General features: G+C 40.0%; 1 protein-coding gene across 3 annotated transcripts in view; it reads right to left on the bottom strand.

Annotated features, from left to right (window-relative positions):
- Positions 1-19,127, bottom strand: part of magi3a (membrane associated guanylate kinase, WW and PDZ domain containing 3a) — a 107,779-nt gene that overhangs the window by 20,161 nt on the left and 68,491 nt on the right. For all 3 annotated transcript variants that reach the window (XM_063463153.1, XM_063463152.1, XM_063463151.1), the window contains exons 2-7: positions 18,553-18,669; positions 14,337-14,456; positions 4,698-4,904; positions 2,553-2,715; positions 1,609-1,688; positions 846-903 (exon numbers count right to left, since the gene is read on the bottom strand). In XM_063463153.1, coding sequence (XP_063319223.1) covers positions 846-903; positions 1,609-1,688; positions 2,553-2,715; positions 4,698-4,904; positions 14,337-14,456; positions 18,553-18,669 — 745 coding nt within the window. The remainder of the gene's footprint in view (positions 1-845; positions 904-1,608; positions 1,689-2,552; positions 2,716-4,697; positions 4,905-14,336; positions 14,457-18,552; positions 18,670-19,127) is intronic.

The following is a 19,127-nucleotide window of genomic DNA, read 5'->3' as shown; positions in this document are numbered from 1 at the left end:
ATTAAGTCTGAAGAGATAAACATTCCATTTTCCTTCATTTCCACTCCTTCATTTCTGTCATTTCCTCTTTTGCTCTGTCTCACTTTCTCAATCCTTGATTGCCACGCCTCATGTTTTGTAGACACAGTGAGACTTTGCGTCATGTCGTTGCATTTGGTCGTTCATTCACAATAAAATTTGCCAGACAAAAAACACAGAGACAGAAGAGAGAGAGAGAGCCTCTCAATGACCCTCTTGCATAAACAGGCGCGTATATTTCCCCCCTGCCTGCGGGTCTCTTCCTCTTTGTTCACAGTAATGGCACTAAAATGAAACACTGTGCTCTTGTTTACACTCTCGATCAGAATTGAATCTCACCCTCGTTTCCATCTCAGGGACCTCTAAATCTTCATTGTCTGTTGTCTTCACTGTATTTTCTTTTTCAGATACACAGACAAAGCCGTAGCTCACTTGTTAGTTCCCACAAGGGTGCTTTCAACAGAATTGTGGGAAACTACTGTTTGCACAATTGCATAATGTACTATTATCATGTGTCCCACAGGTTCCCCTGAGATCCAGCAGCTCAACATGTATATGCTTGGTATTAAGTGATATGGCTTTATGTTGCAGAATATACAAAAATATCTTGAAATAGAACTCATTCTAAATGGGCATTTTGGAGAAATCAAGTATGCAGAAACAGCTTCAGAAAACCTATAAAGGTCGAGAATGATGTCTCTTCAGGAAAGAGACTAAGAGACTCAATATCACCATGCATTTAGCCATTTTGTCTACATCTGTACTTATTAACAGGTGTAGATTTCTATGGCTCTACAGGTATAAAAGGAAGAGAGATATTTACTTACTCTACGTAGTATGTGCCAAATTGTGGATCCTCAATCTTCTCCCAGCCATAGGGCAACTCTGGGGGAAAGGGAAAAAAAAACAGACAGGGAAAAGGCTGACTCAAATCACTTAAGATACTGCTGAGGCACTACATGGACAATTGGACACACTCAATGAAGTGTGGTGTTTTGACTGGCACCATCACAGCATGCTTAGCTACACCTACAGAACAGGAGGCCTTCTTTTATTTGTCACTATGTGTTTAAGACTTGATACACACTATGGAGGAGGAAGGGGAAGACGGGCGGGAGGGGAGGGGGACACACCGTGTGTTGTTAGAAAGCCTCCCAGGAAAATAACAGCCCTTCTTTCCAGTGGTGTGTATGTGTTCAACATCTCGGGTTTCTGCTACTGTGTGACAAACACACGCAGCGCAGAGGAGATCTTTACGCAAGAGGAGCCATAGAAAATTGCCTTTTGAGAGATGCTGCACTGATGAGCTCTCTGCATGTGTCCACGAAACCATTAGGAGGAGACGGGCGGACTGAAGACTGGGGGTTTGTGCTGTGTCACCAGCATGACTGTGACCAGGAGCGCTCAGCTGTTCAGTATCCATCTGTTAGCCAGCGCCCCCTTCAGAGAGGCAGGGATGCAGTTCATACACACAAACCCTTCAATACAACAAGGACTTGGGAAAAGTGTAGGTAGCATGTGAGCGGACTCGATGGCTGTAAGTGCCTGTGCGATTGTTATTAATCACAGAGCTAGCTCCTATTGCCTCACCTCCTTCGTCGCATTTCTCAGGTGGCTTGGCTTTCTTGGCAAGACGTGGGTCCAGCCAGGTGGTGGTCTTGCTGTTATGACTGTAATATGAAAAAGATACAGGGCTTTAAGCACAGTTTAAATTATTTTTCAAATACTTAAGATGCCATTAGAGTTGAGCAATTAGCGCTTAGATCTCTTGGGAGCCACTTCACCCGGGGAGTGTTTTTCCATCTCTAGCAAACGAACAGAGCTCTCCCAAAACAGGATTATGACTACTATTTAATCTTTTGGGATCAAATACTTTATTAAATAACCTTTTAAAATATTAGTACAGTTTTAACAAAGCTCAGAGGATCGTTTGAGGCATAAGGAAGATGAAAAGTAAAAAAAAAAAGTCACAGATTACAGAAGGATGGAAAGGGACGACACAGAAAGATAAAAGAGTGAGCAGTTGCAGAGATCATAAAGAGCAGAACTAAGACAGCAGGTCAGGGGTGGCGAGCTCCATTTACCCTGTTGTTTCTCTCACTGGCAGAATGAGCTATTGATTTAGCAGCAGGCAGCTTTACTTGGCTCTCTCAGTGGCTCAGCATTGACTGTTTGCCACACTAACGGGCCAGGTAAACAATGCGGGCCTGCTGCTTTTAGCGGCAGCCAACAAAACCAACATCAAACGCGGGGGAAATAAAAGGAAAAACTTTATTGAGACTCAACTCCACTGCAATGGCTGAGTCTACAGACAGCTTCCATGTTCAGCACCTGCTGTTAATTCAGTACAGAGAGTTGCACTGAATAGGGAGCAGAAAAGTCAGAACTCTAAACACACTGGGTTAACAAGGCAGAAACAAAGAGATGAAGAAGAAACTGGGACTACAAGCAATGGGATTAGAACAATGGTGATGTAATGGGAGTGTAATAGGACAAAAACAAGACAGGGAAGTCGCAGTAGAAAGGCTACTTACTCGATGAAATAGACCATGCCGGTTTCTGTGTAGGCCATCTCCCAGTTTTTAGGCAAGGGCTCCTGACTTTCATCCTCTGTGTTCCATACGCGCAAGTCCATGGCCCCAGCTGACTGGTTGTAGCTGGGCACTGTCTTCCTCCACTCTGCTTTGTCCTTGTGCTCTGTGGCCAGGCATGGGGAGAGGGACATGGGCATGGAGACAGAAATAGGAATGGGTTGGGAGTAGTGGTGTGGGAGATGATAGAAGGAGAAGGAGACAGGACGTGAGAATGTGGCGCCATTGGAGCTCCTCTGGGCTCCTTGCATTTCTCCCTACTGCTGCTGCTGCTGCTGCTGCTGCTCGAGCTGCTCTTCCTCTGTACACTAGCCGGACTGTTACATCCACAGGAGTGTAAGGGGTAGAGAGAGAGAGCGAGAGAGACAGAGAGAGTACACGGAAAGAGGACGGAAGAGCAGCAATTGCCATAGGATTTGCATGTCAGTAGTGATGTACTGAGAACTGCCTCCCAGGCAAGAGCAGAGCTGACCAATGCTTCAGCCCAGCCGGGAGCGCTACATCACAACTCTATTAGCATCATAGTGCTGCTTGTGCGTGAGGGTATTTGCCTAATCTTGATGTGTATGTGTGCCTGTCTGGGTGAGGCTCTTATCTGCAGGTTTCATCTGGTTGTGTGTGACCTAGCTTTGTCGTGGAATTGAATGCTCACTCTGTTTGGCTGGAATAATGGAATGGCAGGGGGAAAATAGTGACAACTGTTGACTGGAATAAGTGAAGAGCTCTTTGTACTGAAACCAGGGCCCCTTTTCATGATAGAACCAGGAAGATGTTTCCACATTTATAAAGTCTGAATAAACGACTACACACAGACACTTGCTCTAGGGTACAGCTGCTTTCAGCCCTTTCAAAGAAATATAAACAGAAGAGCTGTTGCAAATTTGTGCAGGCAAGATTGCTAAAAACCCCGAAATGACATGAAAGAAATGTACAATCAGTACTTAACTACATTCAAGGCCCAGAAATATGCCAGCTGCTACCTCTTTTAGTGGGCACTCTAAAACCATATGAAGAATTCATGTATTTTCAGTGAGACAACTGACGTGGTTCAGGGGGTTGGGAAGCTCATCTTCCAACCGGAAGGTTGCCGGTTCGATCCCCAGCTCCGTCCGTCCTGGTCGTTGTGTCCTTGGGCAAGACACTTCACCTACTGCCTACTGGTGATGGCCAGAGGGGCCGATGGCGCGATATGGCAGCCTCGCTTCTGTCAGTCTGGCCCAGGGCAGCTGTGGCTACAACTGTGGTTTGCCTCCACCAGTGTGTGAATGAATAGTGTGCTTTGGGTGCCTAGAAAAGCACTATACAAATGCAATCCATTATTATTATTAATAATAATAATTAATAATTAATAGTGATATTTGTCCATAATTAGTATTTTCTCTTGGTTGAGGTCTACACTGCCATCCAGAGATGATAATGCATATCTCTGACAATTTCTTTTTCAGAACTTTTTTTTTCCTTCTTCATTTTTTAAAAACATGTTGCAAGCACTCAGACTTGAGAAGAAAAGAAACCTTTCTTAATTTAGCATTTGCTGATGTTGCCACTCAAGATACATTTTTCAATTTGCATATGCAACACACAACTCTATTTTTTGTAGTGTTTAAAATAAAAGAGTGTCTTAAGGTAATAACTTTCACTACTGTTACAATTTCATTCTCACTATTAGCTCTTAGCTGAGCCATGCAGTGACATTCGTGTATGGGAATGAAACGAGCACAAACTATCTTTCTACCCGAGGGATTGCTTCTATTGATCTCAGACAGACTTTGGCTACATTTTGACTTTGCAGTGCTGTGATTTAGTGCCGACCTTGCATGCAGAGCAGCTAATCCTGAGAATGTTTATTTGGAGAGAAGAATGATAAGGAGAAAAGAAAAAAGGTCCTGCTGTTTTGCATTCTGAGAACAATATAATGAACTGCTGGAAAAATAAATAAATCAAGCAAACAAAAAAGTGCTGGGGTTTAAATTTGTAGAAAGCCAGTAATGAAGGGAGCTGTAATACAGCTAGCAGAGAATACTAACTAACAGTTGAGAAAGCCACGAAAAAAAAACCAAAAAAACAAAAAACAGCGGTGTCCCTCACCGGTCAGTCCGTTGACCAAAGGAGGCCTCTCTTCTTCCTCTTCCTCCTCTGGAGCAGCGCTGTCCTTTCTGTCCATCTTACTGACCGAGGTTGTGCGTTTTCTTTGGACCTCCGTGTCAAATTCCTCATCAAACAGAACCTGGTCCACCAGGTCTGGCTGTACAGGGCTCGGCTCCGCAGGGGGCTTAGGGGTCCCATAATAATTGCCTGGGAAGAAGAGAGGGCGAGAGTGACAATGAAATATATTCTTTAATACATTAAAAAAATATATGTGCAAGCTTTCTTGATTAATTTCATCATATAACCCTAACCTCAACCACTTATCTATACACATATTCACATACAACCCTTCCACCCGGCTAACCTGTAATCTGTTTCTTACCTTTACCCTTAGTGCAGACTTAGAAATTGCTAGGCAGCCTCTGCTTTGAAGATCTCATATTTAAATGTAGTCACTTCAATTTTACCAAAATACACACAGACAGCCAGAAATGTTTACTATGGTATGAAAAGAGTTTCTTTCTGGCTTTATAGTGTACTGCGAAAAGAGCAGATAGAAGTACACACAAAACCATTCTGTCGGCAGCAGACCAAAAAGAGACTGTATCACTTAAAGTGTGAAAGATTACTGCATTTCTTTAAAGACCGATAGGAGCTGTTTTTACCTACAAATTTTAGCTGGCAGAGCTGTACTCTGGAACAAAATGAGACCGAGGATTTGCTGTTGTAACCCTCAAATTTTGGGAAAATCTCCAGTTTATGAAAAAACAAAGTCTGTAGCCTTTCTCCTAGATGCCAATATCACAATCAGCACTGACCCACAATACCATATGCTCAATCAGGACCACTGACTATTACTGTAACAACAGATCATTTGCTGGCTTCTAATCTTTGAAGTGGCCAAAGAAAAAAAGTTTTGATTCACTCATTTTGTTTATGTGTTAAAAAACATAATGTTATATTTACTATTTCACTCACAGGCAATTGTGGCCACAGCGCTTATGCCAAGGTAGGTTCTCGGGCACTTGATTGTCCCTTTAAGTCCATCAGCTTCCCTTTGCTGTCATGTTGGAGCCTAAGGCAGTTAACGGTCTTACACCACAGAGCAAGCCTTTGTCTTTTCTCAACTACAAAAAAAACGGGGTGACCCACTTACTACTCGCCACCTTCTTTCTTTGTGAAAAACAATTGAGGCCAAAAGATGTGAGAAAATAGTCGTGAACGTATGGTAGAAGTATTGATTGTCCTCATATTTTTGTGTGGGATTGCAGTGTGCCGTGCTTTGTTTGAGTAGCCGAGCGTTGTTTTGGAACAGTTAAACGGCACATCAGAGAGTGGAAAGACACTGTGACCAAGGAGTCTGTGGGGAGGAGAGAGACAAGGGAAGGGCCACTTTCTCACTGACAGAGATATGGTGGAAATAGAATTAAGTTCCACATTGAGGAACAATCATCCTTTCTATTGTTTTAATGTCTCTCGTTTAAATAAATAAATATTCAAAGACTTATCAAATTATTGCTTGCCATCTTAAAAGGAAAACAAAGAGGATTCAGATTAATGTACCTTACACTGAAATGCATTATTACAGTGACTGCAAAGTATAAGGTTATTAAGAGTTACCATCCAAACACCATTTTTAATCAGCTATAATTATGATACACTAAATAAACAAAAACAAAATCATCCTAGAGTCATCGTGAGAAATACATCATAACTGAGTCAGGTAAATAGATTAATGCACATTTAAATTAGAGAGCATTATTATCAGAATCAATTGGTTACTAGGTTTGTAATTAATAACAAGCTTAATCGTGGAATAAAAATTGGGGGAGGTAAATTAGAAGTGGTAATTTGCTCTCTTCGTTCCAGTTTCTGAAGCTCACACAAAGGTTCCCGTAGCTTCTCTAAGTACCCCAGTGCAAAGAGCGGAGAGACGATGGCCAAAATAAGGAAGCACACTGAAATTGATTGCGTTGTAATTACTGTGTACTAATGAGTCACAACCTGAAAAGCAGCTTTTGTTTAGAATCACTACCTCCGTCCAGCACACAGATACAAAACCATAAGCTCCCAAAGTGAACTGAAAAGACTGCAGGCTAGATGTTTTTTTAAACTGTAGTTTAAAAACTGTAGAGTCCAGCTCATTAAGAACTTGCTAATGCACCGCTAATATCATTTAACATTTATATCCTGTGACTTTGCAAGATCCCCAGGCATCTGCTGTCTACTATGTACTATGTATAATTATAATATAATATATCTGTCATGCGTAGATCCATTTCAATGTTTAATTCTGTTCTGTGATCTGTGTCTTCCTTTTTATGTGACGACTGTATAGAGAATATATATGTTCTATTATTTTAACGACAAGCCACACAATAACAAATATATTTAATTATTACAAACAGATAGATCAAACAGATGCTAATTCCTGATTCTAACAGATCAATAATAAAGATACCTGTGGAAAAAAAACAACTAAAGAATAAAAGATCAATCGATTATCTACACGCAAAAAGCACAACTGCAAATTATAACGGCAAGAGTAAAGACAAACAATAAAGGCTGTATTTACTGTTGCATATCTGAGCAAAATTGATGGAAAGGCAGAACTGTGTCGGTTCAGCTGTTCTGTGTAGAGACGTGGGAGCGAAGAGATAACCATGAGTCTCTCTCTCAAATTGTGGTAGGATGCACCAGGTACCATCAGGACTTATTCAAATACAACCATTAATAATTTACCCATTTAAAATTATTAGTATCCACAGAACAAGTGAAGTGAAACAATGTAACAGTATGAAGTCATAGTGCATCTCTTTTTTCTTCTTTATACCTCAACTCATTCTAGTAACACAGCTGGGTTTGTATGTGTATAAAATGGTGTAGTATTTGTTTGAAAAACCTTTTAAATGGATATATTTTAAATGCATTTTTTGATTCAGAGGTTTGGCGAGCCCTGCTCTCCGTTTCATCGTGCACACGCCTCCTTAGCTCTGCTTTATGTGTGCCCATTTCAGTGTGGCAGAAAGTGAAGCGAAGAGAAAGATTTGTTTTGAAGACCATTAAATACTTAAGTGCAATAAATATTTCCTAACTGTGACATCAATATAAAACATCTATAAGAAGGTAAAAAAAAAAATGTTAACTGCATCTAACCTAAAAAGAGAAAGTGGCAGGGAGAAACAGCACCAGCAGCAGGTGAGCTTTCTGCAGCATTTCACAGGCATTCGGTGCATTTTACAAGGATGACTGGATCTTTTTCTCTGCATATACATAGTTTTTCTCTTTGTAAATAAATGTGTTCAATGCCTTTCTGCTTTCATCTGAGGTGTTGGTGCTGTGTGATATCCAGTGGCTCTGAATGCTCTATTTATCTTTGATTGACTCTACTGACTAAAAGGCCAGCTGACACAAAGTTTGCTTAGAAAATATACATTTCAAGGAAAACCCTGTATTCTTTATGTTGAAGGCTAATATTTAAACCTAGAAGCTATTTTAAATTATTAAATTACCATGTCTTATCTTTAAAAGCTGCAAAATAAATCCCTCAGGATTAAGAAAGTTCTTATCTGCTAGTTGGCAGATTGTGGAGTGACACAAAAAGTACAGTCCTTCTTTTGATTCTATTTGTCACAGCCTATTTGCAGATTGTACACATGGGGTTTCCTTGCAAGAGTGTTGCTACACCATTAGCAAGTACTTTGCCTCTATCGCCTTATTAAAAACAATAAACAAACAAACAGTCTGGCTAGCTCTGGATCAAATCTACTGCTAATTTGAAATAGGCCAGGAGTTTTTGGTGTTCACGTGTGAGTTTAGTAGCTTTAGCTAACTTCTCCAGACAGATGACTTACTCGGGATGAGCTTTTTGAGATCTCTGGTCTTGTTAAAGCCATAAATCAATTTTTTACAATTTTTTTAAATTATTTTTTTTTAGTGGTGGGTTGCCTGCACTGCTGGTTAGTATAATTTATGTTGTTTTACACTGCCTTATCCCACCCTAGGGTTCATGAGTGTGCCCACTTGGGAACCACTGGTCTAGACAACCCAGTGCCCCCAACAATCTGTTTCACCAGGAACTCACATTAACGCAGCTGCATCATTTCAACAAAAAGGGAAAGAGAAAGAGAGTTCATTGTTTTTCGTTTCCACATATTTATATAGAAACATCTCTACTGATAAATGAAATTCCAAAATCTCAACATAGTTTGCAATCCTCATATGTAATAGTAGCAACATGGACATTCCCGCTTTTCTTTCCCTAATAATTATGCCATTTTCTTTTCATGAAAGCAAGAAAAAAGGGAGAAAACACTTATCTGACCCATGCATGGTGTTGACATATTTCAGCCTAATTAACGAATGCTTTATGCATCCTTATCAAGACAAAGGTTCTGGTTCTGCTTTTAATAGGATACGATCACCTTTTGGCAACCTCGATTATGTCAGAGTGCTCGCCATAAATCTTGCACCTTAATTACTACCCTAAGATAAACGGACTGTTCAATCTCAGAAGAAAATGGAGAAGGAAAAAGCCCTGAGGCCACCACGCCAGCAGCTACCCGTGACAATATGTGAATGAAAGAAATACACAGCTGTTGATATGGGCTCTTATTTAGCCAATTAATATGCTGCAGTCCAACATAAAATGTAACAAGAAGCAGCAAATACAGAAAGAAATTAGAGTAAGAATTACTATATTATCTAGGTAGGAACCCCTTTTTTGTTTCCTAATAGCTTAGATTTAGATCAAGCTCCTGATCTTGGAATTCCAAATTCCTGTAAGTCACCCACTCACAAACATTGGATGAGATTTATATGCATCTCAGTTTGGTTTCTATATTTAACATACTTGAGGGAAAGTTTGTCTCAAATACAGAAAATCACAGTGGATCAACATATTACTATCCATCATCAACAGCTTATGAATTTTCATCCTCAAAGGACTAACAAGTTCAGCATAGTGTTATTACACGAAAGCACCTGTTAGATAGGTGGTGAGTGGTGGATGGACAGTGTAAAGCAAAGCCATTTTCATTTTAACATTCTCAGATAACACTTGGTTGGCACTGTCAGAAGATTACACAGCCACACACTCATACTAAACATGCAAGGTTATGTTTGCTGCTCGTAAGAAACAATTTTGTGTGAAAGAACATTTTAAACTTGCTTCCTGTACAAAGGCTGCTGCTCCCCAGAGACTAAATGTATCCACAGTCCTCATGTGTTTATTGATGGGAAAGAATGTGTATACAGATTGTGTGTGTGTGTAGATAGCATGCCATCTGTTTTAGTCAGCAGCTGCCAGAATACAGTATCACATCTCCAACTTGTGAGTAACTGAATAAAATGTGAGTACAACTGTTACCACAGTTATATTTGCAGGGAGAATTAACTCCTCCAAATCCTACTTTATCCTTCAGAGAAACTTTTGTTATGAGCTCTGATACTACAGAGCAAAAATTCATGAAGTCAGGGTCACTTAGTAATGGGAATTGCTAGCAAATGTTTTGTGGGGATGTTTTCAAAGACAAAAGGAAATTGGAGACATCCCTTATATTGTGGAAGCTTGGGAAAACCTCTTAAGGATTTATGCTTTGGTTCAGCTCTCACCACAACCGCCCCCTCCACCCTCACCACATTTATCCCTCTGACTCTTTGAACCTGCCGGCTGCAGTCGCCGACCCTCATTAATCATTGAGGATGGCCTTCCACTCTCTTGGGTAGTGCCCAGCCTGCCCAGGCCTCATCACTGATTGCTTGTGCCTCAGGCGGGTGAAGCGTCTCTTATGCTCCAGCCTTGGCACTGGGTGTAGGCCCTGCTTGGCATGGATGCTCACACTTCACAAGCCAACCTTGTCAACCCTGCTTTCTCCTGCTCGGTCTCCATGTGTTTGTGTGTGTGTGTACAGCTTAGCAATCTACTGTTGACCTGCCTCTCATAAATGAACTTCCTCTCTAGTTTATGTTCATTTCCTGAGTCTGTGTTGTGAAACCCAAAATATATTACACACCATTCATATCTTTACCGTAAATTCCTGTTTTTATTATTGAGCTTGTCAATCCTAACTAGTTTTTTTTCTATATCTTTTATTTTCCTCATTTTCAGTTTCAGCCGTTTCTTCCCTTTCTATGTTTCCCTTTTCTTTTTTGTATGTGCAAAAATCAAATTGAGTACTATACCATCTCTTTTGTACTCCTTAGAGATGAGTTACTTCTTAATCAGTTCCCATGAATAGGCAAACGTAGCAGTTGCCAGTCCAGCACCTTTATACCCCCCCTTTTCTGTGAAATCTGGCCTGTTGCATTGTTACAAATCTAATCCACAGCTATGTAGCTTTGTCTCAGAACTTCGCAAAGCCTATAACACCAAAAATATCCTATTATAAAATGGTTGTAGGCAATGTGGCTGAGCAAAACAAGGGGACCGTAAACAGTCATTTCTTCTCCACTAAAGTCTATGATTGTCATGGGGGATGAATTTGGCATTGCACAAACAAAGGGATTTCATCATTTTCAGCCCCTGTCAAACCATCCCCTGGTGGGCCTGCAACTTCAGACTGTAACCGTCAGCTAAAAAGACCCTAGTGCAGCCTTGTCTGTAAATCATGTCCTGTGCTTTTTCCTCATTCTCAGTCTTCATCCTCAGTATGTCATTATGTAGTATTTTATATTTGCACTGCATCCAGCAAGCCATTTTTGCACTGACCTATGATTATACCTTCTAACAGGTAATCAAGGTTATGTTTCCCATGGCAGTCTTGTTAAATGCAATCACGGATGAGGATGCAAGCATAGCCAGATCCATACAAGCCACAAATTTAGGTAGCCCACTGAATCTAATAATTGCTCACAGTATAATGGGATCCCGTGGCATCAGGAATTCATATTAAATGAATGTTGAACACAACATAGGAAATAATAAGATATTAAAATTAAAACAACACTGGAATTTCCAGATGAAATCCAATTAAATCAGCTGTAGCAGGCCTAGTGTTTTATTGACTTTTGCTAGTCCATTTCTGCTTGCAGCCTCGGTCATGAATGATTCATACCACTGGCTTTTCTCTACCTTGCACAGTGAGGGGCATAAAGTCGGATATGCCCTAAATCACATACATACAGGCACCCAAATCAATTTCGGCTACAACATAAGTGTTACACTTTGACACTTTCTCTGTAAAAGAAATACTGGCAAACCAATCTGTATGTTTTTGTGTAGTTTTAGTTTCTCCATTCAGTTCCCCAACAGCTGAGTCAACCTTTATGCTAATACTTCCCTGGAAAGCGGAGAGCAAGATTGTTGAAAACATAACTGAGTGAGCTTATACACAAACACAATTTTCCTCTTTTATGCTTAGTTAAGTATTTTCATCTTAATGGCCTTCTTAAATAACTTCCTATTGTTGTTTAGTGAGTTGAAAGTCTGTGAAACTCTTTTTTCCTCCACCAAATACTCCCTTTAGTAGAGCAGCAAGAGTGAGTTTCGGTCTTGGTTACAGATTAAGCATGGCTACAGCATGCTACTATTATTCACAGGTCTGAAGGATTAGTCTCAGAGGTAATGGTGATTGTGGGTTTTTAACCATTTCATGGAACCTTTCTTTTTTCCAGGGTACATTCTTTAATGACTGAAAAACAAGAACTGGATCCACAGGTTTTAAATTGTTTGGGGATTTCTCCAATCCACACAGGGTCAGACGTATAAATACATCCTCACTAATATTTGGTTAAATGTCCCGTAGCAATATATAGCCCAGCCAATTGCTTTTGGTAGACATCAGCAACCTTTGGCATAATTCTAGCTGGATATTTGAACACTCTTCTTGGCATTATTGGAAGTTTACTTAAATTAATTGCACCACATGTGAAGCACAGTGGTGGTAGCATCATGGTCTGGGGCTGTTTTGCTGCCAGTAGTACTCGGACATTGAGAAAATCCAAAATAATTTTAAACTTGTGCACCCAATTCTTGTTTCCTTAAAGTCTCCAAAGAAATATTCTGTATAATCAGTCCATCCTGGAAAAAGAACACTTCAAGGAAATCATTAAGAGCCCCAAATTACCATGACATTCATGTGTGTATTGTAGGCTTTTGACCACATCTTTATATAGTATTAAAGTAGAGAGTGAATGCACTGTCTACAAATAGTACTAAGCGTGTCATGAAAGGGAGCGGTAGTGATAAATGATGATTCACTGTGGTTTTCCCTGAACCTTTGACATTCAAAGTTCAGTTCAAGAAGGAAAAAAGAAACAGTTTTCACAGTGGGTACTATACCCTTAATCCAATTAAAGAAAATATCCATGTGCTTTAATAAATCATCAACAAAAAACCCTAAAGAGAAAACAAATGAGCTATGGGCTTTACGGGACCTCTGAAAACATGCATTATCAGATAATGTGCATGGTGTGTATGTTCAAAAAATGTGCTTGTGTATGAATGGGCCTTTAAACTTAATTTTACCATCTACAATATAAAGCCTGGAGCCACTAGTAATCAATCTGAAGTAGATGACTCACTAACCAAGGCCAGCCATTATGAGGTCAAATATTTCACCCTCTCACTTCCTGCTTTAAAGTATGTCTGTCTATTTGTAGGTCTGTGTGGAAGTTTATTGAGCAAAAGGCTTGGCATTAATAATTAACTCTGTGAGGTTGTGTTTCTGTTCCATTCAATACACACATGGTAGTGTTACATTAGGCAGAAAAGGACAGGGGGGATCCATTATTTATCCCGAGCACTGGCTCATAGGCTCAGGGTTGGAGGGCCAGTCTCTCGGGAGCAGATGTGGGACAGAGGGCAGGTGAAAGAGCTTTTACATAGCAAACACATTTTCGACATCATGCGTAGTTGAATGGGGTAAAGCCATCTGGGGATATATTATCTCCAGTTCTTTCATTTTTAGGATGGCAGTTTGATGACACGGGCAATGTGCTGATTTCACCTGATGACCTTACTGAGTGCAGCTCAGCAAATTCACAAGAGAACTAATAACCAGGACCCTGGCGACTGGAATGGACTGGGACATTGGTCTGGACAAACTGTCTTAGTTTCTGTTTTCCATCACACTTTTTAAATTTTTACTATGGCTTGGTGAGTGTTTGGAGTCAGCATCTTGCAAACTATTGGCAATCATGGAAACCTGCTAGCAACCAAAGCGCATTTCAGGGAGATTTTTGGTGTGCCATCACATACCTCTTTGCAACCAATTTCGCACTGGCAAGCAACATCTTGAAAAATAGTTGCTAGCAGTTGCCTGGGGGGTGGGGGGCAACTAATCTGTAGCAACTGCTACAGATTAGCAATTAATTTCACAGTGACTGCCAGTGGCTGTGGCTGTCTGTATGACTCAATCTTCAAATCTACCCCTATAATAGTACAGTATTTTTTCTCATTATTTATAACAATGATTAAAAGTTACTGTATTTTATGCTCAGAGGAAAAAAGACTCGAACAACTGGTATTCACAACAATCAACAACCAGACAAAAGTCTGAAAAGAACAAAATCATTTTATAGTTCGATACCAAGGTCAGGGTCTGATGTGGATCTGATATTTTGTAACTCCCTATTTCTCCCACTTAAAAGTAAACTATCTATCCAGGCCCCTCCATAATATTGTGTATGAGAACATACCATCGTAGGTGCCGCTCTCCAGCAGCAGTCCACTTTCTTCCAGTTCACGAAACTCCGCCACACTGATGAAATTGTAGTCCACTCCCGGAACCTCCCCCTCTCGAGGCTGCCGAGTAGTACCTGCCAACAATGAGAAAGTTTAATACAGTAGGAACTCCAAACAAGTGGAATGTGCCATTCATTGCCAGGGTGGGAGTGGGGGTTGGAAGTGACACTCAATCCAACATGCCCACAGGGATGTGATTCAAGTCCAAATACAATGCTCAGGGGAGAATCTGTGTCTGCATCATGAATAGTCAACAAAGCTGGGACAGCAAAGCGATGAATTCATTATTCAAATATGATACAGAGAAAAAAAAATGTCCTCCACAGAGCAACACAGCTGTCACAATACAGAGGAAGTACAAGTGATGACAATGAACAAGATTTTTAATTACACACTTTGACACTGATTGTGTAGAACAGCACCACTTTAAGGACGATAAATGAGAAAAATTAGAAAGCTCTCTGTTGACCTTACACATATTTTTTTCAATAATAACACCATCTGCATGTCTACTCTGTGTGGAAATTAGTTCTCTGAAATTAATAATAACTAATCCAATGTACATCCTGGTGCTGTACACTTCTGACATGCCAGCCTACGGCTACCTAAATAAAATGTTTGTTTATGCAACGCATTTAATGGGACCTCATTATCAACAAACCACAAACTGATATTGTGAATAGATTCAACTGAATATACCGCACTGTCACCTCAAAGCCCTTTCCGTTGATTTATTAGCCACAATAGTTGTTTCCTGCACTAAAAAAAGATTTGCTTGTGATCATAACACAGCGTTACAATGTCCTAGAATTAAAAAAACCCCAACAACAAGCAAATCACGCATACTTGCAGTGTATTTCCAAATGTCAATGGTTATGATCGGTGGCAGTTGCTTTGCCTAAAACAATAATCGAGAAAGAAGAATTCCCTTTTTTTCCCCAAATGCATCCTTTGCTCTCCTTTTCCCCTTCGTTTTACAGTCCTTTACCCAGGCAACCTTAAAGCACTTCCAATTCCAGCAAAGAGCCATTAAGTAGTAACATGCTGCAACTGTGATTTAAAAAGTGTCACATTTTCCCTTGTTGATGGTCTCAATGGCAAGACACTGAAAACATACTGTTATGAAAATAATTTTATGCTCCCTAACACGCCAGCCGTTCTTACCATCATCTTAGATGTAATCAGGCCTTTTGAAATACCTCAGCTAAACCGCTCTGCTATCTGACTGCACTGCAGGCACGAGGGATTTTAACTCAGAGCTTAATAGGAACCCATCCCCATTCTTCATTTTCTTTCTGTGTCAACATCCATCCCCACTGCAGTGTGAGCCATCGCATCTGAAACTGCTTAGTTTCTTGCAAAGGCAATCTTTTATTCTGTCAAACAGAGCAATCAGATGAGACCAATAAAAATCACAAGAAGAAGATATATGAGCTCATTTTTGGAAGAAGGAATAGGGAAATGTATTATGTAGCTATTTATTGTTAATTCAGCTACCTTACCAACAAACTCCAAGACACTGGATCGGTTTTCCTGTTATACAATCATGTAAATGTGTTTTCATATGAAGTTGGTGCAACATGACTGCAAAAAGTAGCAGAAACCCCCCAAAATAACACAAACACAAAATAAAGGAGAAAACAATAACATTACAGTTTTAAAACATGAAAGAGATAGCAAAAATAAAACTGTATGTGCAGTTTGCTATTCGGTTATGGTTAGACAGTGGAAAGAGAATGCTAAGACTGCTGAAACTGCCACCTGAAAAAAGAGCACTGGGAGAAGGAGCTTTGAAGAGAGCACCAGAAGAAATTTGCTGAAAATTCTCACCGGAAAACACAAGCCTGTTTTAACTTTTAGTTTATGTGTTTGATTTTTTTAAGAGATGAAACAACTGTATGAAAACAATACAGGAGCAAAACAGAAGAAAAACAAAAAGTAATTGTAGTTGCTACAGTAGGTCTGTGGAGGTTATTCTGACTTCACATCAAAATCCAGCTCTCCAGTGTTAGGTGTGAACTGTGTTTCGTGCATTTTGTTAGTCCTGAACTGTATTTTGCAGGTTGAACACCCACTCAGTGGAGCACCAGAAGAAACAACAAGCATTTGCCCACAAGATGCTAATTGCAGCAAAACAGAAAAGAAGCAGAGGGATTGCCATTTGTAAACTGACAGATGCTTGATCGCATAGTGCCAACTTCAAACTTTTAGTCAGACTGTGTGAGTTTGACTGTAAAATACGATAAACACACAATAAATCGGAACGCTAACATGAAGGGACATGGAAATATGAGTGCTGGTTACAGCTCAATAGCTACAGTGAAGACACAATAAACACTCGAAAGTGTGCATTTAGCTTGTCCATTTTGGCACACATCATCCACAGTTGTCTGAGACTTACAGTAAGTAGAAAACAGTAAGTGATGAGTTCAGTGCAACAGCTATGCTTAGTTTTTTTTTTTTTTTTTGGGGGGGGGGGGGGGGGGGGGGGGGTTTACACTTGCTTTTTACTTCTCAAAATAGAAATTGCAATTGACTGAAAACCTGAGGCACTTTATTTTTACCTTTGCACCATCCTTCCTTGGTGTTTTATCATGAAGCGAGGCTAGTGGGCCTGAGTGCTGTGCTGCAATGGATATTAATACCCAGGGAAGAAGAGAGCCATAGCAGACGGTAGAGTTGGGTGTTGGGATTTAGTGAAGCTTTAAGGATTTTTGGGTGACCTAGACCCCTGCTACTGTCTTGAGCCCCAGTTTGTGGGAGGCAAGAGTGACACTTAATGAAGCTTCTCTGTGTGCAGCAGAAAAGCAAAGTCATACTTCTGTCACTCCGAAATGCTATTTGGAGTGCTGTAATGAGCGCATGGCATCATGCTGTAGTGGCTATTTAGGCTGCTCACAGGGTCACTTTGGCTGAGTGCACTGTGATAAGCCACTGGCACAGGCCTGAATGAGCAAACTGGACAGCGGACATATGCTGAGCTACTGAAGCCAAACCGCAGTGTTGATACGTGTGGTTCACAGTTTCTATCATCTTCCAGAATAACTCACTAAAGTAGACCCAAATGTGCACAGGCAGGTACAACTACAACATTTGCTTTTCAGCTGTGATAATCATTGTGATAATGTGAGAAAATGTAACATTTGCATTTTATTTGAGATAGAAAAGACTGAGGTGTTATTTATCATACTATAATTAGGAGAGGAGGTCTAATGATTAAACTTTAAACTACTGTGAAACTTCCACGACAGAAAGCATGATTATTCAGTAAGACACAAATAAATATGTATCTCAAACTAATCAGTGATACTTCTACACAGCAATATTCCTTAAATGCACCTCCAACTGTCTTTTGAATAATGTCCCCCACAAGCAAAATGTCAGAAATGAAAGCTTTCCAAATGCTAACTGTGAGTTGCACAAGTAATAAATGCTGTCTCGAGCAGTGATAAAGGGCAAAAACGTTGTTGTTTATGTTTTTTTTTAACTCAGCTGCGCATCCCAGAGAACTGCAGCTGCTCGTTCATTTACGCCTGTTGGCCTTGTTGTCCATTTTTAAATCACTCGGGTATAAACACAGAATATTCCAAAAGAAGCAGTGGAGCAAACTCAAACTGAGGGGGGGAAAAAATCAGAGGGTGGAAAGTAAATAGAGAAGAAAATGTACAATTACTCTTTCCTGAATTTAAATCGAACACAACCAAGGTCTGACAACAATCAGAAACTGACAAACAAACATCTCTCTTAATTAAATATTTCATATACACAGGGACAAAACTCCATTATTAAACATAAAAACACTGAAAGTGTTTCACCCTTTTTTATTGCACAAACACTGAAGTCTATATTTATATATTTTACCTATGTAGACATCCATATAAAAGCCTATTCAGGTTTTCATAGGACAGCGTGCTTTTACAAATTTTGGTAAGATCAAGAAGTGAAAATCTGCAGTTTATAATACTGAAGTGTAAGTAGAAGAAATTAACAGAAAACAAGTTAAAGGGGTTTATTTGAATTAAAGAATAGGGAGGGCCTGGAGGAAAATGCATAACAGGTAGTGCTACAGATGGGAAGAGACCACGCTCCATCTGGAGAGGTGAGAGGGCAACAAGAAGACCCAGACAGGGAGAGAAGACTGAAGGGCCCAAGGCTGAGGAAGCTACTCACAGGGAATGGTACGCAGGTAGAGGTTGTCCCTAATCACCTGCTGGAGCTTATGGTCCAGGGAGCCCTTCTGAAACTGCAGACTGAGGTAGTGACGCAAATCAGTATTCAACACTTTACCTGGAGGGAAAGAAAAGAAAAGTTTGAGTTATGAATTCACACTGGACGGCCTCCAAACTACACACATTTTAAAAACACCATTTTGATTATTTACATTTAAAGACAATTAAAAAAGATAATCAGAAATATTATTTTATAACCAACAATACTGGAAAGCTCTAATCAATAACCCCTGCTACAGTCCCCAAATCAAAAACACCACATGTTGGGACAGTAAATATTTACATCCAATACTATGTGATTAGTAGCACATAGTATCATGCAAGTCTATGCAAGTTTTACATTTCCAATAATGGTCACTGTCATGTTTCATGCTATCATGCTAACATAAAGAATAAGCCTTAAAGAAATGAAAATAGATTTTATTTTATTTTTTTTACCCACGCTTTAGTTAAAAACTTTATTTTTGAAACGTGGTCGAGAATAATACACAGGTTACAGATACACTTACAATAAAC

The sequence above is a fragment of the Pelmatolapia mariae genome, linkage group LG20 (assembly GCF_036321145.2).
Source record: "Pelmatolapia mariae isolate MD_Pm_ZW linkage group LG20, Pm_UMD_F_2, whole genome shotgun sequence".
Taxonomy (NCBI): domain Eukaryota; kingdom Metazoa; phylum Chordata; class Actinopteri; order Cichliformes; family Cichlidae; genus Pelmatolapia; species Pelmatolapia mariae.
This window is presented reverse-complemented; position numbering and strand designations above follow the sequence as displayed.